Source organism: Scyliorhinus canicula, chromosome 22, assembly GCF_902713615.1.
Source record: "Scyliorhinus canicula chromosome 22, sScyCan1.1, whole genome shotgun sequence".
NCBI lineage: Eukaryota > Metazoa > Chordata > Chondrichthyes > Carcharhiniformes > Scyliorhinidae > Scyliorhinus > Scyliorhinus canicula.
The window spans coordinates 15329024-15354562 of NC_052167.1; the positions used below are offsets into that span (position 1 = coordinate 15329024).

General features: G+C 42.3%; 1 protein-coding gene across 1 annotated transcript in view; it reads right to left on the reverse strand.

The window, feature by feature from the left end:
* Positions 1-982: 982 nt before the first annotated feature.
* LOC119956024 (erlin-1-like) overlaps positions 983-25539 on the reverse strand; it is a 35790-nt gene continuing 11233 nt past the window's right edge. The window contains exons 2-12 of the mRNA XM_038782743.1: positions 23473-23595; positions 22540-22621; positions 21215-21261; positions 20182-20243; positions 18259-18384; positions 17420-17493; positions 16988-17046; positions 15973-16064; positions 10644-10733; positions 8887-8966; positions 983-3231 (exon numbers count right to left, since the gene is read on the reverse strand). Of these exons, the coding sequence (XP_038638671.1) occupies positions 2983-3231; positions 8887-8966; positions 10644-10733; positions 15973-16064; positions 16988-17046; positions 17420-17493; positions 18259-18384; positions 20182-20243; positions 21215-21261; positions 22540-22621; positions 23473-23588 (1077 nt within the window). The 5' untranslated portion in view covers positions 23589-23595 and the 3' untranslated portion in view covers positions 983-2982. The remainder of the gene's footprint in view (positions 3232-8886; positions 8967-10643; positions 10734-15972; positions 16065-16987; positions 17047-17419; positions 17494-18258; positions 18385-20181; positions 20244-21214; positions 21262-22539; positions 22622-23472; positions 23596-25539) is intronic.

Consider the following 25539-nt stretch of genomic DNA (forward strand, 5'->3'; position numbering starts at 1 on the left):
CAGAGTTGTAGCTGTAACCCTGATAAGTTCAACATCTGCCAATTCCATTTTTAAAATTTGTTACACATCTTTCAGGTAGAATGTTCTAGATTCCAGAACAGTCAATAAAAAAATCTCATCGTCCCTCTTGATAATTTCCCAATAGTTTTGGAGTCCAAATGCTCATGTCCATTAGTTAATCCCTATTTGCTCCATTAAAATCTATCTTGAAGACTTATATTGGGTCACCTCTTAGCCTTTTCTGCAGGGGCTTTGTAGCATCCTGGTAAATCTCCTCCATATCCTTCATCTTTCCTGAAGTTATGGCATCCCAGAATTATTCACAATATGGAGGCCTAACCAGTGATTTATAAAATTCAAGTATGATTGCTTTGGCTCCATATTCTATTCCTCGAATAAACCCCAATTAAACATGCACTGCTTCACCTTTAAAAGGCTATATGGACACCAATGTCTCTCGTCTACATTTTTCAAGACAGTACATCAAATGCAAGTCATCCCATATGTCCTCCTCAAGTGCAGCGCTTCACATTTAACAGCATCACTCAGTTGCAGTTTAATTTTGCCTTTGTGCTAACCATGTTAAATTCCTTCTTACAATCGCCGAAATTAGCCCTTCACCAGTTGAACATTTTAATCAATATTTTCTGGTCTCTTTCCACAATTATTTAAACCAAATGTTGTGGCTGCTGTTCTCTAGATGATCTCCCATTTTAAGGCATTTCACTTCTCAGAACTAGATCCAATACTGCTTCCTTACTTATACCGGAGACATAAATCGATCAAGAAAGTTCTTCTGTGCACAGAAATGCTCCTCCATTTCTCAAAGCAAGACACATTTTCCAGTCCCTCTCAGTAATTAAGGTCTCCTAATATTCCTACCCCATCTTTTTTATGGCAGCACTTACTTGAAAAGCAACCCAAATGGAAAATATGGACAACAGAACAATCCCCTTGAAATAACACAAAAAGACAGACCATGTGGTATTAAAATAAGTTTATTTGTGAGTTATTGGAAAATGTCAATTTTGTGCCTTTATATTCAGTTTATAAAATGTTGTTTTTAGAAGAGTTACTCATGTTCTTCAAATGCTCCGAACCCATTCGCCAGTTATTTAAACTTAGCTGATTTAGAAGATAAAATTCTAAGCCCCAGCTCAAAGCATTTTTAACACTTGTAAACTTTAACTTCACTGATTCCCAACATTTCCCAGATGCAGAAAATCTTAAGATGCTTAACAACTGAGAATCGGCAAGACAATCAGAATTTTGGAATTACTCAAGTGCAAATAATTTTGTACGCTTCACATCAAAAATACCAATCTAAGACACAAACCTGCATTGTATATTCAGTGCCAAAAGGAGCAACATTATAAACCCAAATCCCAATATAATGAAATCAAATTTAAATCAATCCAGAGTGCTTTATATCGTTTTTTGTTTTTTTGAATACTTTTTTGGTACACCATTTGAGACAGGCACAGCTTTATATGATGAGAAATAAGCCAAACCTATTGGAACCAATATTAAATGTTCACATCAAAATCTTAAATCTGGGGCAAAGTTCAGTGTCAGCTCAATACAAACATTGCATATAAAAGCTAAAACACTACAATATATCAACTACACATCATGATGTAAAATGGTTCTATTGTATAATGAATTATCAAAAATAAACATTAGTATCTGCATTTACCAACTGCCCAGAAATCAGAACAGGGCTCTTTGCAAGGAAAAGTACTGTTAACATTTGCCTGCAATTCAGCCAACATTTAATTTTTCCAACAATTAAGCAGTACATGCGTGGGAGAACTCAGTTAGCAAAGACTATTAATAGAATCTAAGAAACTTTGCATTATCGCCTAGAGTTCAGATCAGTCGTGAATGACTACAGCAAATTTTCAGGGCGAATCTTTTGACTTGGCAGTACTGGATCCCACGTCAGAACTGTAACTTGCAACTTTTAAGAGTTAAAGACAAGAGACTATGCACCATACCCTTGATCAGTGTTGAATCCCTACAATTGGTCATTTCTAATCTGCGTGACAAATGTTGATAAATTGGAAAAAAAAATAGCAGTATAAAAATGATTTTCCTAATTTTACACTGCAGGAAATATGACACGTCAAAACAGTTTCCAAAACCACCAGCACCCAAATCAATGAGAAATGGAAATGATGCACCTTCAGCAAAAATCAACACTCCCTTTCACAAAGCGATCTAATGGGGTTTGTTGCCCTTAGTCGACAGGTAAACATCTTTTTATTACCTCCCAAAAGTAGTCACTGAGCACAGATGCCAATGTATTTTTAGGGCTGATGTATTTTTGGAAGGCAGTATAGAGTCAAGTATGCTCAGAAATAAATCATTAATATAAGATTATTGTATTAGACAACTGGTGACTAGGAAGATTGATTTTCATGGTTTCTGATAATAAAAGTAAATAGGGGGTGTGAATTTTAGAAATACTTTAGCATTTTGATAATTCTAAAGTGTATTTTCCAATTCCGCTGATCTGTTTAGAACAGTATTGTAGTTTGTCCAAAGTTAAAAAAGATTTCTTCACCTGCCAATCATTTTCCTGTTGATTTGATCATAACAAAATCACAATAGCAAAATAGACATTCCAATCACAAACACTGTGACATCCTTAAGTAATCCATATTACATGTATTCGTAAATTCACAGAATGCCAAAAATCAGCGTTCAGTTAGGCGCAACATTTTGTATCAGACATACAGCAGCTTTTGACATGGAATAAGTGTTTGGGAACACTGATCATTAGACATCAGTCATGTGTCAAAATGTCATCCTGTTGCCATTCCAGCAATGCTTCATAAAACCACCGAGTGTCCCTTAATATAATGCTGCACCCAATCTGACGGTCATCATACCAGAATCCATGTGAGCATAATCCAACAATGTTGTGAAATCCATATTCTGCCACATTTAACAAAACATTGCCTCTTTCATATGCTCACACTAGGTTGCGGTCTCCGTGGCGTCCTTTATCGCATCTTTTTGTTTCTTGCCTGCTGCTGTTTTAGGTGCAAACATCACCTTGTCCTTCTCCTTACTGGAGGAAGCTTCCTCAGTCCTCCTTTCAGTGTTTTGCTGAAAGATACTAGTGTCCACAAACATGTCTGGGATGTCACTGCCAAAATAAATCTTGCTGTTTGCTGAAATTGCCTGGTATTTAGTCAGCTCCAAATACTCTTTAGTCAGTTTCAACTATAAGGAGAGAAGGTGGAAAAATTGTTTTTAATTCACTTCCGAAACATGAATAATCCCATATGAATGGTATATAATCAACGGTTGCAAAGAATTCCTGGGTCCGTATGATACACTTCCTTCTCATGGAAGTAAAAACTGAACACTTTTTTCTTTCCCCTGTTCAGTTAGAATCTTCAAATAAACAATCTTTAAAATAAACAATCTATTTAATAAATTAAGACAAAATTACAATTTAGCACATCTTAACCAAGTAATATTTGCCAATGCCAGCTGGCATAGCCTCAGGCATTTGTGCATAAACAACCCCAGAATCGTACAGATAAGAACGGAGCAGAATATTAAAGAATCACCTACTCAAATCAAGGCTTCATTAGTTGAGCACTAACGTGCCCCGAATATGCTGGAACAGGCAAGTGGATTTCACATCTTAAAACGTACATTTAAAAAAAGTTAGGTCCTTGGAATTATTTGGTCAGTATCCATTGTTGGTGCAATTATTTTAATGCACATTTTTTTTTCTTGTAAATCAGAATGCAGAAAGAATTTACAGTTCTCAAGTCAAGCCATATGCAGACGGTAGTTTGTCACTCCCAATATTTGCCTTCCAAATGTTGTATGAAAATGAAAGGAAAATGAAAACTGCTTGTCACAAGTAGGCTTCAAATAAAGTTACTGTGAAAAGCCACATTCCGGCGCCTGTTCAGGGAGAATTGAACCGTGCTGCTGGCCTGCCTTGGTCTGCTTTCAAAGCTAGCAATTTAGCCGTGTGCTAAACCGAATGCTAATGTACTGGTAGTAAAATGGAGTATTTCTTTAACAAAGTGGAAGATGAATAATTGCTTTACTGAAGTAAACTGGTCCTGAAAGGTAACTTGATAGGAGATAACAAAGAACCAAGCTAGCTGGGTAGGCTAGCTCAGAGGTTGGGGATGGAGGCTGCCTGGGGGGATGGCTGGTGGAGACATGTGGACATGAGACATGATTGGCTGGAGACGGGCCCAAAAAAGGTGATGGTTGATCGGCAAAAGGGCGGGGGGGGGGGGGGGGGGGGGATTGATTTTTAAAATTTTGAACAGGGCTCTACTGACGGGGATGGTGGACAAGGGGTATCCAGCGATCACAATCTCAGATTATGCCCCGCACTGAGTTGACCTACAGGTTAGCAAGGAGAGTAGCCAGCGCCCACACTGGAGGCTGGACGTGGGACTTTTAGCTGACGAAGAGGTGTGCAGGCGGCTGAGGAAATGTATTCAGAACTACCTGGAAGTCAACGACATGGGTGAAGTTTCGGCAGCAGTGATCTGGGAGGCCTTGCAGGCAGAGGTTAGAGGGGAGCCGATCTCAATACGGGCCCATAGGGAGAAGGTAGACAGAGCAAAGACGGACTGACTGACAAGGGGCATATTGCAGGTCGACAGGAGGTATGCGGAGATCCCAGAGGCAGAGCATTTAAGGGAACGATGGAGGCGACAGACGGAGTTTGGCTTGTTAACTACAGGGAGGGCGGTAGAGCAGCTGAGGAAGGCGAGCGGGGCGATCTAAGAGCATGGGGAGAAGACCAGCAGAATGCTTCCACAGCAGCTTAGAAAAAGAGGGAGGCAGCCAGGGAGATAGGGAAAGTAAAGGATAGGGACAGGAGCCTGGTTGGGGACTCAGCAGGGATGAATAAGGCGTTCAAGGAGTTTTACAGTAGGCTGTATGGGTCAGAACCTCTAGGGGGGCTGGAGGAGATGTGCACTTCTTAGGGGCAGCCCCGAAGGTAGATGGGGGGTTGGTAGAAGGGCTGGGGGTCCTGATAGGGTTGGAAGAGATAGCGATGGGTCTGAAGGCCATGCAGTCGGGTAAAGCCCCGGGGCCGGACGGGTACCCAGTGGAGTTCTATAAAAAGTTCTCGGGTATATTATGGCCGCTGTTGATGAGGACATTTACTGAGGCAAGGGAGTGAGGGGTGCTTCCCCTGAGATGTATAGGCCACAATCTCATTGAACCTGAAGCAGGAAAAGGACCTGGAGTTGTGTGGGTCCTATAGGCCGATATCCCTGTTGTATGTGGACGCCAAACTGCTGGCTAAAATCTTGTCCTCTAGGATGGAGGTTTGTGTCCCGGATGTTATTGGGGAGGACCAGACGGGGTTTGTTATGGAAAGGCAGTTGGTGGCCAATGTAAGAAGGTTGTTAAATGTGATCATGATGCCCCCGGAAGGTATGGCGGTGGAGGTAGTGGTTGCAATGGACACAGAGAAGGCTTTTGATCGAGTAGAATGGGAATATCTGTGGGAGGTACTGGGACAGTTCGGATTTGGGTGGGGCTATATTGGCTAGGTTGTTGTATAAGGCTCCTGTTGCGAGTGTACAGACGAATAGGACAACATCAGACCAATTAAGGCTGCATTGGGGGACGAGACATAGAGCCACTGGCAATTGCACCGTGAGCCTCAAGGAGCTGGTCCGGGGGGGGGAAGAGGGAGATTTTGGAGATGGGATGCATTTTCGTTGTCACTAGCTGGGAGGGTGCAGAGTAAAAATGACGGTCTTCCCAAGATTCCCGTTTGTGTTTCAGTATCCCCCGTCTTTATTCCGTAGTCCTTTTTTAAACAGGTCATTAAGGTAATCACTGGCTTCGTATGGGCGGGCATGATCCCGCAAGTAAAAAAGGGGATGCTTGAGCGGAGCCGGGGCAGGCATAGCCATGATCAGGAAGTGGGTGGTGCGGGGAGGGTCGGTATGGGAGCGTGTGGAAGCGGCCTCATGCAAGGGCATCAGCTTGGAGGCATTGATAACAATGCATTTGCCGTTCCCGCCAACACGATATTCCACCAGGTGGTGGCGGCGCTGAGGATCTGGGGGAAATGGAGGAGGCATGTGGGAGCGGAGGGAGCATCGGTGTGGTCTCCAATCTGTAATAATCACCGGTTTGCCCTGGGAAGGATGGAGGGAGAGTTTTGGAGATGGCAGAGAGCAGGGATTGAGAGGATGGGGAATATGTTTATAGAGGGGAGCTTTCCTAGCCCAAGGGAGGTGGAGGACAAATTTAGGTACCTGCAGGTGCGGGACTTCCTACGCAGGCAGGTTTCAACCTTCCCACTCCTACCACCAAGGGGGATGCAGGACAGGGTAGTTTCTAGAGTGTGGGTGGGAGAAGAGAGGTCTCTGACGTTTACAATGAACTCATGGGGTCGGACTGAGGAGGTGAAGCACAAATGGGAAGAGAGATAGAGGATCGTCTCTGGGCAGAGGCGTTGAGTAGAGTTAACACGTCCACAACATGTGCCAGGCTCAGCATGATAAAATTCAAGGTCGCTCAAAGAGCACGTTCTTTGGGGTGGAAGACAGGTGCACAAAATGTGCGGGAGGACCAGCGAACCATGTCCATATGTTGTGGACATGCTCGAAGCTTAGGGGATTCTGGCAGGGGTTTGCAGATGTCATGTCCAAAGTATTGAAAACAAGGGTGGCGCCGAGTCCAGAGGGTCAGAAGATCCGGGATTCCAGGAGGAGATGAGGCCGACATTCTGGACTTTATCTCTGGTAGCCCGGAGACGGATACTATTAGCTTGGAGGGACTCAAAGCCCCCGAAGTCGGAGACCTGGCTAACTGACATGGCTAGCTTTTTCTGTCTGGAGTAAATCAAGTTTGACTTGAGATGGTCAATGTTAGGGTTCGCCCGGAGGTGGCAGCCGTTCGTCAACTTATTTGCGGTAAATTAACCGTCAGCAGAAAGGGGGTGGGCAGGGGGTTAGCTTAGTTTAGAGTAGGGGGGTTAGTAAAGGTGGGACCTATAAGGGAGGAAGACGGCTTTTGCACTATGTTTATAAATTCATGTACATTGTTTATTTTGCTGTAAAACCATAAATACCTCAATAAAATGTTTATTAAAAAAATGACAGTGACATGTCTAAACATTATTTCTGTACTATGAATGCATTCAAGGGCCAACAGGCAATAAAAATTTCAGACGATCATTTAAAATTGCACATCAGAAAGCCTGAACCTCCATGAAGGCAGGGAAGGCACCGGGATGAGACGGGTTCCCGGCTGATTTGTACAAAGAATTCGCACCAGGCCTGGCCCCACACCCAAGGGACATGTTCGCAGACTCGCTGGCAGGAGCACACTGTCCCCCATGCCAGCGCAGGCCACAATCTCACGGATACCCAAAAAAGATAAAGAACTAACTGAATGTGGATCATACAGACCCATTTCACTGCTGCATATGGATGCGCAAATACTCGCAACGGTCCTGGCCAAAAGGCTGGAGGGCTGCGTACCAGAGGTGGTCGCAGAGGACCTGCTCCTCTATGTCTCGAGGCCACAGGAGGGACTGGAGGCAATACTGCAAATACTGAAAGAGTTTGGGACCTTCTCGGGTTACAAACGTAACCTGGGCAAAAGCGAGGCATTCCCAGTGAACCCAAAAGGGAGAGGGACAGAGCTGAAGGGGCTTCCATTTAAAATGGCCCAAAACAGATTCCGTTACCTGGGGATCCAAATAGCCAGAGACTGGACACAGATCCACAAGTGGAAACTGACCAGCCTGGTGGAGGAAGTAAGAAAAGACCTTCAACGGTGGGGCTCACTCCACGTCCTGCCACGGTTCCTCTTCCTGTTTAGATCCATCCCAATCTTCAGCCCCAAGGCCTTTTTCCAAAACATCGACAGTCTAATCATGGCATTTGTGTGGGAGGGGTGTAAGAACCCGAGAATTCCCAAACCGATACTGCAAAGAGGAAAAGTCGCAGGGGGCGTGGCTCTACCATTTTCATTTTCTACCAAACTTACAATACAACCACTGAGCAGCAATGGTGGAATAAGTGAGGGGATGGGTACAAGAACCCGACACAGATTGGGTAAAATGGAGGAGGCATCCTGTAAAGGAACAACCCTCCGAGCCCTGGCCACAGCAGCACTCCCATCCTCCTCAACAAGGTACACAATGAGCCCAGTGGTAGCAGCCACGCTGAGAACGTGGACCCAGTTGAGACAGCACTTCGGGATAACCAAAATGTCCCCCATGTCAATCACAGATTCCCCCCGACCATTCTAGACACCGCCTTCAAAGGATGGAGGCGGGACAGGGGCACACAAGAGGAGAGGAAGGGTGCTGAAGTCTATGGCGGGGGGAGCATCATAGACCGATCCAGAGAGCAACAAAATGTACATAGTTAGTTAAATGAAGGACAAAACAAACCTCTGCAAAATAAAGTAAATTAGTCCAGGCAGAAACAATGTAATGTATATACAGAACTGTTTATAAACATGAGAAAAGCCAATAAAAAGATTTTCAAAAAAAACAAGAAAGCCTGAACCCAACCAGTACGGGTCGCAACGGCGACACGGCCCCGGTCGCAACGGTGACACGGCTCCGGTCGCAACGGTGACACGGCCCTGATCGGAATGGCAACATTCACAAAAAATCATGGTTTGGGGAAGTGAAATGTGAGAGAATGTTTAAAAAAACAAAATCAAAACAGCAACCATAGACAAAAAAGGAAATCAGGGACCCATTCTATACATTAACTCACAAAGTTCCTCAGTATCTATTCATATAGAATTTCCTCTTTCACTACAACTATTCTTACAATGGAATATACATAACACTTTGTATTGAGCAATTACATATGGAAATCGAGTGGACAACAAAGGGTTTCATACCTGGTTGGCCTGTGCAATCTTCTGAGAAGTATAGAATTCTGCATCTGCTTTAGCTTTCTCTTTGGCTAAATAAGTAGTATCTACAAGCAAACATTAACAATTAAATCCCCTACCTCTCACTTTAAACATGGGATAGTTAAGAAACATTTTAACATCTAATCTATGTAGCAGCGATAGATTGCAACTAAGCAGAGCACAGTGAACAAGGCAGACAGGGCTGAGAAAACCAGTAGCACCTCTTCCTCTCTACACAACCTCTAGCTGTGCTCCTTTTTGAAACTGCCATATCACAAAAAAGTTTGTGAATAATCATTTGTCATGTAAAGAATTGAAGTTAAAAGCTATTTGTTTGTAAATCCCAAATTTATAGAATTAGACAAACTAGCCAAGACCTCTATTGTATGTGAAACTTTATTTTGGGCTGCACAGCAGTTAGCATTGCGGCCTCAACGCCAGGGACCGGACCGGGGTTTGATTCCAGCCTTGGGTGACTGAATTTTTAACATTCTTCCCATGTCAGAATGGGTTTCCTTCCACAGTCCAAAGATTACATAGAATTACATAGAATTTACAGTGCAGGAGACCATTCGGCCCATTGAGTCTGCACCGGCTCTTGGAAAAAGTACCCTATCCAAGCCTACACCTCCACCCTATCCCCATAACCCAGTGATCCCACCCAACACCAAGGGCAATTTTGGACACTAAGGGCAATTTAGCATGGCCAATTCACCTACCTTGCACTTCTTTGGACTGTGGGAGGAGACCGGAGCACCCAGGGGAAACCCACGCACACACGGGGAGGATGTGCAGACTCCGCACAGATAGTGACCCAAGCCACTAATCAAACCTGGGACCCTAGAGCTGTGAAGCAATTGTGCTAACCACTGTGCTGCCCAAATGTGCAGGTTAGGTTTATTGACCATACTGAATTGTTCCTTGGTGTTCAAAGATGTGCATGTTCGGTGGATTGGCCATGCTTAATTGCTCCTTGGTGTCTAAATATGTGCAGGTTAGGTGGGGTTAAGGGGATAGGGCAGGGGAGTGGGTCTAGATAGGATGCTCTTTCAGTGTCGTTGCAGACCCAATGGGCCAAATGGCCTCCTAGGAGCCCTGTAGGAGTTCTATGGTTTATGTCTCACCATCATGACAAATAATATGAATGCAATAACGATGAAGCTCAGACCAAGCCACAGACTGTAAAATAAAAACATTCAACGATGTTTCCAAAGAATCAAACGGGAAGCAGGATTATTCACATGTGGATTTAGTGGTCACCTTTTGCATGCAAGTGATACTCCATTTATTGAAAGTAATGCAACAGACTGAAGGGGTTGGCGATGAAGTCAGAGACTCCAGCTGAAATGAATTTCTACTTGGTTATGCAACTTAAATGAATCTGTCCCAGGAGCTGGACTGCTAAATCTGGTTCCTGTGGGGGTGGCACATGGCAGGTTTCCAGCTCGTGGTCACTATTCTGAGAAACAATTGCGAAGATAGTCAAATTGTTTGTCCATTTGATCTGGCAGACAGTAACTGGCACCACACAACATTATCCAGAAGGAAATCAAGTCTTTTACAGTTGGAGAGAAACTGGAGCAAAAACTGTATTAATTAGATGGGCAGTTAGATACTTTGCACCCTAGTATGGATAATTAAGATCAAGCTACAAGATAAAGAGCATGTCACCGCCCAGATTAATTTCACACATTAGAATTAGTTTATACTTTAGAATGGTGATGAACAGATGTAAATCTCACCTTCAATTTCTGAAATCTTCTTCAGTGTTTCCTGTTCCATAACCCTTTGTTGCAATTGAATCTGTGCTACTTGTGCATTTTTTTCTGCCTCTATTATATATATTTAAAAAAAACATGCAAGTCATGGTATTTACAAAACAAATGTTGAAGCAGTACAGTATTTTGCAATTTCCTGAAGGTTGTCCAAGATCATATACTTTATTTTTATTCATTTATGGGATGTGCAGTCACTTGGCTGCGTCAGCATTTATAGTCCATCCTGGAGGGCATTTACCCACATGTGGATCTGGAGTCACATGTAAACCAGACCAGGTAAAGAGAGAACACAGATTTCCTTCCATGAAGGGCATTAGTGAACCAAATGGGTTTTTACAACAACCGACAATGGTTTCATGGTCAGCATCAGACTTTATAATTCCAAATTTTGTTTTAAAATCTGAATTCAAATTTCACCACCTTCCATGGTGGGATTCAAACCAGGGTCCCTCGGCATTATCCTGGTTTCCAGGATTACAAGTCCAGTGAAAATATCACCATGCCACTGTCTTCCCTTATCAACTGTATAAAAATATTGTTTCTGATCAACCAAAGAAATATGGTTTGTGCCATTGTTATTAACTATATTCTTAATGGACAATATTTATTTACGGTATGAAAGCACAAATATCATATACATAATACAATGCAACACCAATTCAACACCAAGTACTTCTTTGTTTTGCAAACCTTCATACCAAAAATGTTACAGGACAAATCTATATCCCTGGCAAGCTAGAAAATGGACATCTAGCCAATGTGAAAAATTGTCCAGGTATGTCTTGTCCACAAATAAATAGCAGGACAAATCCAGTCCTGCCATTTATTGCCTCATCAGCATCCACCTCGATCATCAGCAAAGTGACAGGCGTGTTGCCGACAGTGCTATCAAGTGGCACTTACACAGCAATAGCCTGCATGCTCAGTTTGGATTCCGCCAAGACCACTCAGCTCCTGATCTCATCACAGCCATCACCCAAATGGACAAAAAGTTGAACTCCAGAGGGGAGGCGAGAGTGACTGCCCTTGACATCAAAGCAACATTTGCACAAGTGTGGTAGCACCAAGAAGCCAGAATGAAATTGAAATCAATAGGAATCAGGATGAAAACACCTCCACTGGTCGCAGTCATATCTGGCACAAAGCAAGATGGTGGTGGTTGCTGCAGGTAAATTATCTCAGTTCCAGCACATCATTGCAAGAGTTCCTCAGGATAGTGTCCCAAGCCCAATAATTTCCATCTGTTTCAATTACCCTCCGTCCATCACGACATCAATTGGGGATGTTTCGACTTTGTTCATAAACATTTGTGATCCCTCAGATACTGAAGCAGCTGTGTCCAATAGCAAGACCTGCACAACATTCAGGCCTGGGCTGATAAGCGGCAAGTAACATTCACACTACACAAGTGCCAGCAATGGCCATTGCTATGACGACAAAATGTAACCATCACAGTCACTGAAATCCCCCGCCAAATTCTTGGGGATACCACTGACAGAGCTGAGCCTGATCAGCCATATAAATATTATAGCTAACAGGGTTGGTGAGACGCTGGAGTTCTGCAGTGAGTAACTGACCTCCCAACTCCCCAAAAGCCTATACACCATTTACAAAGCACAAGTGTGGTAGCATACTCTCCACTTCCTGTATGAGTGCATCTCCAACAACAGAAGCTCAACAACATCCAGGACAAAGCAGACAGTCTCATCTCATCAGCATACCATCCACCTCCTTAAACATTCACTCCCTCTAGCAGCAGCGTTGGCAAGATATACAGCAAGATATACGGGGCTGGTTTAGCACACTGGGCTAAATCGCTGGCTTTGAAAGCAGACCAAAGCGGGCCAGCAGCACGGTTCAATTCCCGTACCAGCCTCCCCGAACAGGCACCGGAATATGGCGACTAGAGGCTTTTCACAGTAGCTTCATTGAAGCCTACTCGTGACAATAAGCGATTTTCATTTCATATACTGCAACATGCCACCTAGATGGCCAAGGAAACAAATTAATTTGAACACTTTCCCCTGAAAGCTTCCTTCCAAGGTACAGACTATCTTGACTTCAAGATAAGAGCAGTTCTTTCCTGCTGTTGTATCAAATTTCTAGAATCTCTTCTGAACAGCACTGTGGGTGTAACACCACCAGGTGGACTGCACTACCTCCCCGAGGGCAATTAAGGGCGAGCAATAAATGCTGGTCTTGCCAGCAGTGTTCACATCCCATGAACGAGAAAATAAAAAAATTACAAACATAGTAATCCTTTGCAATGTATTCAAAATATTCATGACAGAGAAAATGTCAAGAATGTGCAGCCTACCTAACTGCATGTTAAATGGTGTGCAGTTAATTAAACTAGCTGTCAATAATTTTAAATGCCTGAAGGAATTGGCAGCAAAGCAATGGGTCAGCACTAAAATTTTAAACTGGCATTATGATTTGAAGGCAATTAAATTTATTCTATTGTCACAGATGATTAGTTATAAGCTATACCATTGAAATAATCATTGTTGGGAAACGGAAATCATACACTAAAGTGAGCATGGACTCTAGCTACTGCATACAAGTGCTTGCAAATGCAAATCAACATTGCCCTTGGAAAGAGAAGACATAATTTAGTCATTCTTTCACTCAAACCTTTCATTACTCATTTATGCCTTTAAGGCTCAGAAGCCAGGTCTTATGGGAAACATATCCCCCTTTCTATACAACAAAAACAAGGTGACCCGTGTGAAGTAAATTTACTACATTAAGGTTACCAGGGAATCAAACTGATTATTTTCAGGTCTCCGATGTTACATCAGACACAATGGGCCCGATTCTACGCTCCCCACGCCGGGTGGGAGAATCACGGGAGATCCGGGCGACTCACGACACGCCACCCTGGCGCCCCCCGCGATTCTCCCACCCCCCCGCTCGGAGAATCGCCGCTTGCCGTTTTTCACGGCGACCAGCGATTCTCTGGCCCAGATGGGCCGAGCAGCCTGACATTCCCGACCTGTTCACGCCGGCGGCAACCACACCTGGTCGCTGCCGTCGTGAACATGGCGCCAAAACTTCGTTTGTGGCTTGTGGGGGGCGGAGAGGGGAGTGAGCACCTCAGCCGTGCTCGGGAGGGGACTGGCCCGCGATCGGTGCCCACCGATCATTGGGCCGGCGTCTCCAAGGGACGGACTCTTTCCCCTCTGTTGCCCCGCAAGATCAAGCCGCCACGCCTTGTGGGGCAGCGGAGGGGAAGACGGCAACCGCGCATGCGCGGGTTGGAGCCGGCCAACCTGCTCATGCGCGGCTGACGTCACTTAGGCGCCGCCGACGTCACTTAGGCTCCGCCGTCGCGTCATTCTCGGCGTGCCGAGATTTACGGAACACCGCTCCTCGCCCCCTTGGGGGGGGGGGGTTGAATAGGGTGTGAGGAGCTGCCTCCGAGAAACTCGGCCGAGTTCACGACGGCCTTCCCGATGCCGAGCGGGAGCAGAGAATTCCGCCCAATGTTTTGTTATGATCCCATTTGATGTTACTTGGAAAGTAGGCCCTTGTGCTCTCCACAACCAAAATCTATTAAAAATAGTGGGTCAGGTTAATTCCGTGATATACTTTGGAGTTTGTTTAAACCCTGGTCCACTATAAAATGAACTATGATACACTACTGCTTTATAAGTATATCCAGGTTTGGTAGGTTAACAAGAGTTACAACATCTATCTTACATTCTAATTTTCTAAGTACACAGTGCTTGTAAACCAATAGGAAAATTGTAGTCTTACACCCACACTCTAAATGGTAGAAACCATCTAAACAACTTCACGATTTCTCATCAATTCCCCCCAGACGTTTGTTACACTCAGGGCCAACTGGTCTCACTGGACCTCTGCCTTTCACACAAGCTTTTCTAATCTCCACTCTGGAAAGCACACACCTTAGAATCTTAGAACCAAATGACAATTTTTCTCGGTTGTTCTCACCAAGGACTCATCTTCAGGGTTTCAGCCTCTCCTTTTGGTTTTCCTCTGCCCTAAATTTACACGTGTCTTCAAGCTTCAGCTTTCTCACACTATCAGATGCTCAACTGTACCAATATCACTGCTTCATAATCCAGTAGCAAGGAGTCACCAATTTTCTGGTCACCTTGGACCTCTGGCTTCTCACCAGCCGAAAGTATCTAAGGTTGCACCTGCAGCCTCGTCTTCTGCTCCTCACTCTCAACTTGACCAAACAGAACTCACCCCTCCCCACACATCCCCCCCCCCCCCCCTCTTTCCTGGATTCCTGCTCTTTGTTCCTTTGACCAGAAGCTCTTTCTGGAACTTGCTTCTGTCTCTCTTCCTGGTTTCTAGGATTTGCTTTCTGTCCCTGTGTATCGTCCTGCCTGTATAGGCAGTGTCAGTGAAGTCTTGCCCCCAACTACATTGACCTCGCAACTGAACTAACTGTTTCTGCTTGTGTGGGACCATTGGTTGCTAGGCATAAAAAAACAGCCCTTTTTTAATGCCGTCCATTTAAACACCGACCTAATAGGCAATTTCTAAAAATTAAACTAAAATGGAGGAAATAAGAAAAACTAAAATGGAGGAAATAAGAAAATCAAAGGACAATTGGATTGATTGTTAATAAAACCTTGTTATTTGTGAAGTTTGGCTTAAATGACCAACTTATTTTTTATTTACATTCTAATTTTTTTTAAGTACACAGTCCTGGTAAACCACTAGGAAAAACATGGTCAGGCACCCACACTCTTAAGTGGTAAAAGCCACATTGTGTTCCACGTGACATCGGAGATCTGAAAATACTCAGTTTGATTTTCTGGTAACCGTAATATAGTAAATTTACTTTACACAGGTCACCTTGTTTTTTGTTGTATAGAAAGGGGAATATGTTTCCCATAAGACCTGGCTTCTGAGCCTTACAGGCATAAATGAGTAATGAAAGGTTTGAGTGAAAGAATTACTAAATTATGTCTCTGTTTCCAGGGGCAATGTTGATTTGCATTTGCGAGCTCTTGAATGCAGTAGCTAGAGTCTTTTATTCATCTTCCCACAATGTGTTCAGCACCCTTTTTATTTCCTCTCTTCAGATCCTCACTTTTTCAAAGTTATTTGAATGATTGAGAGATTTCTTCCTTGCTCATTCATCAAGGCCTGGGCCCACTTGGCTGGATGTTTTTTGCTGCCACTGTCCCAGCCTTTTAAAGTGCCTCAAAACACCTTTCTGGCACTTTGCAGGAACACCAGAAACTTTACCCCAACCCTGCTAAAATTTCAGAGGTTACGCACACATTAAACTTTAGTTTGACAAACATACCAATAATAGCTCGTTTTCTTTCAGTTTCAGCCTCTTGTTGCACAACCCTTTGCCTCTGTGTCGAAATAAGCAGCTTTGTCTTCTCCCCTTCCCTGAAATAAACAATTTGCAAATAATGCAGAAAATTATCTGGCGGAGATGTTCGCCCAGTGTGCCATAATTACTTTTGGGCCTTCCAAGTGAAAATCTAAGAGGTTTTGGAGACCAATATTTCTACACCAAGTAAGGAATTCCGGAGGCCAAAAATGACATACTATGATTTTTATTTATAAATTTAGATACCCCTTTACTTTTTTTCTCCAATTAAGGGGCAATTTAGCGTGGCCAACCCACGTAACCATCACATCTTTTGGTCGTGGGGCTGAAACCCACGAAGACAGGAACAACGTGCAAACTCCACACAGACAGTGACCCGGGGCCGGGTTCGCACCCGGGTCCTCAGCACTGTAGGCAGCAGTGCTAACAACTGCATCATTCTGTCCTGTACTATGATTTTTAAACCCAGTGGTGTGTATACACATCGGATCAAAAGCAAATGGATCCATTTTGTATTAAGTCTATGGTTAAAAACCTGTAGAAATTTGCTAACAGTGGAACTCTTCACAGAGGTCACAAAATAGCTTGCTTTGGTGGCTAAATGCATTGATTACACTCAAGTACTTAAGAGACTAGCGTATCAGTAATTTAGCTGTAATCGTTATGTTGCTCTTTTGCTGGATTTAAATAACTACAAGTCCTTGATAAAAGTGATAAAAACTGATACATGCCAAGTGAATAAAGATCATAGAATATAGGTGGAAATATATATAAGTAGAGACAATGAGATTCGGAAGAAGATGATTAAAAAGTCGAGTTTAACAACTACAATCTTCGACAGCAAAGTACAGCTGTCATTTCCAGAGTTAACCGAATCATTAACAAACATTGGATGCTTGCTTAAAATTCTCATTCCAAAAGCAACAAATATTGAAGAACTGATCCAATATTGCACAAGATTGTGAAGCAACCAACTTACATCAGTTCAAAATTTCTCCTAATTGCCTCTGGAATTTTAGGTTTTGTAACTCGAACAGCCTGTTGGTTCATAAGAGAGGAGCAATTACAAGAAAATAAGATTGTTCAACAAAGACTCTTAGTTTCAATGGTACAAAAAACATTCCAAGTCTATAGCATGTCAAATAAATCAATTCCCTTTCATTTCAATAGTGGGAGTTCCATAAATCTCATTCTACTGCAAATGAAAAAACCCTCCAAATGACGTCAAAACACAGAACATTTATAATACCAGACTGCTCAACATGTTGGGTCCTCACAAATATTTTTTTTAAAAATTAAGATTTATAAAGTATATACTAGAAAAAACTGCCCAGACTCTGCAGTATATACAAAATGCACATCCTGTAGACCTTGAAACGGTATTGTAAAGACAAGGAGTTTTTCCACTTACTTGTATAGTAAGACCAGGTGCCATAACAGTCAAGTCTTTTTGTAAAGCCAATTTGAGGTTCTCATCTATTTGATCTAAAGCATAAACAAGGCGAAATGTATGAATTTAAACAAGGCTGCAACATGCTTACCTGCAGAAATGTACCATATAAAATCATTCTATTATTCAAAATGTCAATCAATCCAAGAAAAAAAATTCTAATTTTAACCATTGCTGCCCCGTAGTTGGGGCTTCCATGTACTGTGCATGCAGAAGCGGAGGGTTCAGTGCTCCACAGAGAGTGTGAAATTTGCAGCCATTCAATACTAGCTGCTCTCACACCCCCTTGGTGTGGTCCATGATCTAGGAGGTCTATGATCAAGTCTCCAGCCTGTCCTCGCAGCCAAAGAATGCCATGTAGGTTAAATAAAAACCAGATGGTAAAATGTTATGTTTCCCGCTCTCCCATCTAAAGTGCTTAATTTAAAATAAGACTGATCAAAAGCAATTCCACAAACTGGCGCTCATTGTCATGCGAACAGAAATTAAACAATTTTTCATCTGGAATTAAATTACAGTTAACTGAATAACTCTAGATTTTCAAGTGACGACATGCAATTTTTTGTTTACAGCCAAGTAAATAATTTTTCGACTTGATATATATTACAACAGGTTCAGCAACGCTTATCCGAAATTAAAAACTTATACATACTCGGCCCCAAGCATTTCGGATACCTGTACAGTACTACGTTGAAGAGCACATATGTCAGTAAACAGAACAAATGATTAAAATAATGTTTCACAAGCAAATAACAACCTACAATTAAAGGTCTCTTAAAATTAAGCTTAATAAGCCTTACCAAAAAATTCAATGTAGACCTCCTGTAAGGTATGCACACTGCAAAACTGGTTCAACTCATGATGAATTTTGTTGAAAATCAATGTCTTGTCATAGTCAGCGGTGTAGTTCTTAGCAATATCATACACTGAAGGGAGATACATTTTATTTTGACATCAATTCAATAATCCTGATTTTGCAGATTAGAAACATGAAGTCCAAAATCTACATCCAAATCATTCAGAGACAAGATCACAAGAGGAATGATATAGAAATTTATCAAATAGGGGGTAATGACCAAATGTAAGGTTTAACACAGGAGGGCACAAAACAGATTAGCTCTGCTGAGAAGGAAACAGGAGTTTATATTCTGGTTGGGAGACTTTTTCATCACAACAAGCCTGAAATGATAAGTCAGTTACTCTTTCCACAGATGCTGCCAGATCCCTACCAAGAATTTCCAGCATTTTCTGTTATTAGCTCAGATTTCCAGCATCTATAGTATTTTGCTTTTTGCTGTTGCAGAGCCGATATCACTGGCAGATACAGTTCAACACATGCAAATGTGAACTACAGTTTGAACTTGATAACTCAAAGTTGCTTTTTGTACTAAAATTGTTTGCATTATCCTGTATATCAGTACTAAGTAACGCAGCAAGTAGGAATTTGTGGCTTAAACATTTTCTCTTAACACTGGATAAAGCAAATTTATTTCAGTAAATTGTAGGACATTTTAGGAAATAAAGAGTGCAGAAACGAATCTAAGGGTACTAATTAATAAATCTTTATAACGGTGGCGGTAATGATAGAAAATGCCATGAAATGACAAATCAGATTCTGGCTTTATATATTGTGGCACTGGATATGAAACAGTGGAAATATCCTCGTCCCCTTGGGGATATAATAATTTTTATTGTCACAAGTACGCTTATATTAACATTGCAATGAAGTTACTGTGAAAAACCTCTGCCGCCTGTTTGGGTACAGAGAGAATTCAGAGTGTCTAAATTACCTGAAGCACGTCTTTCGGGATTTGTGGGAGGAAACCCACGCAGACACAGGGAGAATGTACAGCCTCCCCAGTGACCCAAGCTGGGAATCGAACCTGGGACCCTGGAGCTGGGAAGCAACAGTGCTATCCACTGTGCTACAGTATGTAATCATACTGCAGTAGCTCCTCTGTTGGCTTTAAGAGATTATTTTTCTCTTGCATAATCCCTTTAATTAAGGAATGGGACTGTAGCATTGCAGGAATGGAAACGTTCCCACATTTGTCACAGGATTTCACACACACATCAGATTCAGGTGATTTCCCAGCATGCACTTCAACACCATTTCACCAAACCCATCACCAGTTTAATATTAAAACTTGTCACTTTAGAACCACGCATACACCAAAAATGGAGAATGCAAAAAACAAAAACATGAAGCCCTGTTACTTGCTTACAAATATTTGGGGGGGCATTTAATGTTGAGGTCTCATTTTAAAAAATTATGGGCAGCAATTCAATTTATTAATCACTCAATTTGGGGTTTGGCATATTAGATGCCGAGAGGATGTTTGCCTGGCTGGAGAGTCTCGAACTAGGGTTTCAGAATTAGCAGGCAGTCATTTAGGACAAAGACAAATATTTGTTTTCACTCTTGAGGGTTGTGAATTTTTGAAATTCTCTAGAGGATTGTAGGTGCTCGTCATAGAGTGTATTAAAAGACAGAGAAAACAACAAGTTGAGGTAGGTCATCCATGATCGTACTGAATGGCGACGGGTCTTATTCTTGCTCCAGTATCTTACGTTCTTGTGAAATAACTTGTCCTAGATAACAGGTTGTGCCTTAATGTTGTTACTCCTCATTGTAACAAGAAAACAGGCTCTATTAAAGCAAGAATCTAGAATTAGCTGTTGTGGCCGAATCTCAAAAACTACAGGGCTCACCAAATGCTGACCTGCACTTGGAGCAAGGCTGTTTACCACCTCTATTCTGTCGAAATAGATCATGACACCGCCACTGCAAGGAAAAAAGCAAAAATGTTGTTAAGTAACAGCTCAACCATCAATACTGTCTCAAAGTTATAGTCTGCAAACAAAATAACTAAAAAAGACTTTTGTCGACCCAGTGCCACAAAATATAAATTTTCAAAGAGCATCTGCTTGAAAATGTCACAAGGTAAACCACAGAGGGCAAATCCATCATGGTTCATTACATCTAATCCAGTTCCACCTGCTTGCTTGATTAGTTGCAGGAATAAACAAGGTAAAGAGAGATTATATTTCTCAATACCATACACTACCTGGGTAGCATGCTTAGGACACGGGCACAGCTGCAATCTGTTTAATGTGTCCATATTATTCCTCTCTCTACCACTTGAAAATATAACTATATTCAGTGTATTTTTAATTGGAAAATTGGTAGAACTTGGTTGAGTTACTGGTTCCGGCGAAGCTAAGCCACTTAAAATTACATTAAATCCTAAGTAAACTGCGTGAATCATTCAATGCTAGCTTATGGGGTTACAGGGATAGGACGGGGGAATGGGCATACAGAGGGTCGGCGCAGACACAATGGCTCTATGTTCTATTCTACATGACTGCACATTGAGGAAAACAGGTCTGCTATTCACACCTGAGGAACCTCATGCACTTGAGTTGCAAATTACAATAAAAACTGTTTCCAGACAAAACAAACAATGCAAAGGAAAATCTGGGAAAGGTCTCCCCAACTTATGCAATGCCGATCACGAATCTAGCCTCTTAATCAAATATGAATGTGCACCGTAGGTTCTTAACTGTCAGAAATGCTTGCTCCAAAGTGATTATTAAAATTTCAGTCAATGAACAAATCAAAAATATGAAGATACCCAAGAAATATAACCTTAATTAAAACTCAATTGCTGATGAAAGAATTTAGTAAATGCAAGAACCATTCCCAGTTCATTGTACAGTCACAAAAGGATTCCACCTATATAAAATGTAACATACCTTGTCCCACAAGGCACATTTTTCACTTCATCTGTTTGCAAAGTAGTCTGAAACAAAACAAGAAAAGTTATAAAAATATCCATTGTTCACTTTACAGTTCATGTATTGAGCTGAAGAAAATACATCGCTCAGTGGGCAACAACGCAAGGCACATTTCTTTTGTGCAGCATATTTCCTATGCTTACTACTCGACTAATTTCTATATGGATAACTCTAGCACCTTTCCTATGCTAACTGCTAGACTAGTTACTATATGGATAACTCCAGCACCTTTCCTATGCTTACTGCTAGACTAGTTTCTACATGGATAACTCCAACACCTTTCCTATGCTTACTGACTAGTTTCTATATGGATAGTTTCTATATGGATAACTCCAGCATCTTTCCTGTGCTTACTGCTAGACTAGTTTCTCTATGGATAACTCCAGCACCTTTCCTATGCTTAGTGCCAGCCTAGTTTCTATATGGATAGTTTCTATATGGATAACTCCAGCATCTTTCCTGTGCTTACTGCTAGACTAGTTTCTCTATGGATAACTCCAGCACCTTTCCTATGCTTACTGACTAGTTTCTATATGGATAGTTTCTATATGGATAACTCCAGCATCTTTCCTGTGCTTACTGCTAGACTAGTTTCTCTATGGATAACTCCAGCACCTTTCCTATGCTTAGTGCCAGCCTAGTTTCTATATGGATAAATCCAGCACCTTTCCTATGCTTACTGCTAGACTAGTTTCTATGAGCAACTTTTACATGAACTGAAAACTTTGTTTTTATTGTGCCAAGTGAATGGATTGAACTATCACCTGGGTTTAAATTAAATCTAATTTTTCCCCCTGTTCCCTTTTTAGGCAGAAAGATCACAGCTTTAAAACACTGCAAACAGGCTAAACCTACCCGTACAAATTTAATGGACAAAATACGCAGGAAAACTACAAGGTCATAATAATCAGGTTTGTGTTTCACATAAATTGCATCTCTCTTTTTCAGCCATCTCAGCTTGCTCATTAATTGTAGTATTCAAGATTTCTTGAATCTCCAAGTGTAAATGGGAGAAATTTGCTGAACGGGGCCATAGAATGGCTTGGGAGTGACAGAGTCAGAATCCCAACGATGGGAATCGACAGAGGAATGAAGTAGCCAGTGGATTGACAGCAAGGTGACACACCCACAAGAGGGCAGTGGGAAACCAATCAAAGGATGCAGGAACAGAGCATTCCAGAAAATCACAACAGCAATACAACTCCCAAAGTTATCACGGACCGTGAATCAGACATTTGCATCCCACCCTGGACCTATTGGCAATTTGAATAAAGATTGCTAACCTGAACAGATCTGAAGTGTGTAATAAATGGTACCATAATGTGGTATCCTGGTGAACTTGGACTGGCCAACAAAGCACCACCTCTAAAAGAAAAATAATTAAGTATGTTTACCAAAATTAAAACAGTGTCACACACAAAACACAAGCAACAGGTTGTTGCCTACATTTCAGTTAAACTATATACGGAATCTGGAGAAATTGGAAAGAATTCACAGTACAGAAACATACCAGTTGGGCTCAACAGGTCTATGCTCCACATCTTACATTCTAGGTCTCTCATCTTACATTCAGGACGTGATTTGTCAGCTGTGGCTCAGTTGGTAGCACTCTCACCAAAGTTGCAGGTTCAACTACCACTCCAGGACTGGAGCACAACAATCAAGATTAACCCTCTGATGTAGTACTGAAGGAGGGGAACACTATCATAGATGTTGTTTTTCAGATCAGATGTTAAAGAGGTCCATTCTTCCCTTTTAGGTTGATGTATAAGATTCAATGCCATTATTTTGAACAGGAGTATTAATCCAGTATTGTGGCCGATAGGAAAGAATCCAAGAGCGGGAGTAAGCCATTCACCCCATTGAGCCTGCTTCATCCTTCAATACAATCATGGCTGACCATCCACTTCAATGAGATGCGGGCGTTGCTGGCTCGGCCAGCATTTCTTACCACAAAATGGCGGTGTGACCACAACGTCCATGTGTTGTAGGAACACCCACAGTGCAGTTAGGAAGAGAGTTCAAGGCAAATCCACCTAACTTGCACATCTTTGAACTGTGGGCGGAAACTGGAGGAAACCCACGCAGACAGGGGGAGAATGTGCAAACTCGACACAGTAAATAGCATAGCAAATTTAGATAAGTTAGTCTTCTTACATTTTTAAATCTCTATTCACCATTGCCTCAAATCTGCTTCCACTCCAATAATTTAATACCTGTAGTAAATGCCGAGGTGCCCCTCTTCAATCTTGTGTATGGAAGAGTAAAGGAAGAAAGCTACCACTCCAGTTATAGCAGCCACAACTGCTCCAACATGAGTCATGATCATCATACCTTATCTGCAAGGAAGGAATGGAATAGCAGATAATAAATCAGGGATATACTGAAACTAATAACCTGATGGACAAGTTAGCATTTACTTCACCAAAGATGAACGCATGGAAAATTCAGAAATGATCATGTGCTGGATAAGTAATTTTATATCACAACTTTGCAATATTGGAAAAGTTGAAGACAGGTGATTTTCAAAGTGGGGTTCGCGACTCACGGATGGGGTAGAATGGGTCACCAAAAATTATCCCCAAGATCGGTTGACCATTTTCGCTCCAGGTAAATTCTCACTGTATGACCACGAGCCTGATGGAGAAGCCGGCGTGATGGACATTTTGACTCTCTGGGCCAGTGTGTAGTTGGGCAGTTTGCAGTCAGAGACCTGTAAAATTCTCTTTGGGTGGCATATCCTGCTACTGTTCAGCGCCAGGATCGGTATTATTTTGTGTGTTTAGTGTGTCACTAACAAACCCCGTGTGTCTTTTATCATTCTCTCCGTTAACCTAGACAAACAGCCCCCTCCCTCCCTACAAGCACCTTTGTCCACTCGTTCCACCTCCGAATTGTCTCTCCACAATGAGGCTCTTGTCCTTCAAGAACACTTTTGTTTATCACCTCCCCCGCTGCCATCCGGGCAGCACGGTGGTTAGCACTGTTGCTTCACAGCGCCAGGGTCCCTGGTTCGATTCCAGACTTGGGTCACTGTCTCTGTGGAGTCTGCATGTTCTCCCCATGTCTGCGTGGGTTTCCTCCGGGTGCTCCGGTTTCCTCCCACAAGTCCCAAAAGACGTGCTATTAGGTAATTTGGACACTCTGAATTCTCCCTGTGTATGTGAACAGGTGCCGAGATGTGGCAAAAAGCGGCTTTTCACAGTAACTTAATTGCAGTGTTAATGTAAGCCTACCTGTGACAATAAAGATTACTATCCACCCAATCTTCCAAGGTATTCGTCCCCAAGCATCCGTCTCTGCCTTCTGTCTCCATGGACTCCATCAGCTGAACTGGTGCCTGAACAGGACTTTTGCATTTACCTCTATCGGGACTTCAACTGTTTGCCAAGGATGGCATTAGCTGGTGACTAAACTACACTCATGTATACAGGAGCCGGTGAAATGTTGCAAGTGTATGGAACGGAATGTGTCTGCACGTTTTGCATATCGGTCAGTTAAATTGTGCCCAACATTGTTTTTTTTAAGCATGTTTTAAGTCTGTTATATATTTTACCGGGAAACGGTGCTGACAGGCATCCAGTGACATGCTGTCTGACGTTTAGTTTAGCTATTAGGGCTCCTGTTTCTGAAGTTGAAGTTTTGAGTTTAATTTCCTATCCGAGGTGAACATGACTTTGTTAAAACCGTGCAATATTGAGCCTGTTAACCTTTCCAGCGCTTGCAGGCAAATCTCCATATGCTAACAATGGGTGTGAGGACAGAATAATACGGAGTTACACCCTTTAGCATGGTATCAGGGCGGAGCTGTCCTTTAAGGTGAAACAGCAGCTCAGTTTGCAATTTCACAGTACAATAATACAGAAGTGATGACAATGAGTATAACATTTTTAAAAGTAACTAGAGAGAATCCTTTGTGAATGTGGTGTGGGTCACGAGAGTTAGCCATTCTGTAAACGTGGATCGCCAGAAAAAAAAGTTTGAAACACAGTGGCTTAAGACGAATTTTGACATTTGATTGGTTTGTAAAATGTTTAGAAAATTATTTATAAAATGGCAGTTATGCGCACTTACTTAGCACCTTTAACAAAACAAATTAAAAGCAGCAGAATCTTATGCTTAATCACCGAGAAACTAAACTTCTACCCAATTTCAACACCGGGACATTTTTTGAACCGCTTTCAATTTCTTGGCAACATCAACATTGTTGAGACTATCATACAAAAGGGCATCTGCAAAGATTTAAACTTGCCAAGTTCAGTTTCCACCCTTTTCCTTTCCGA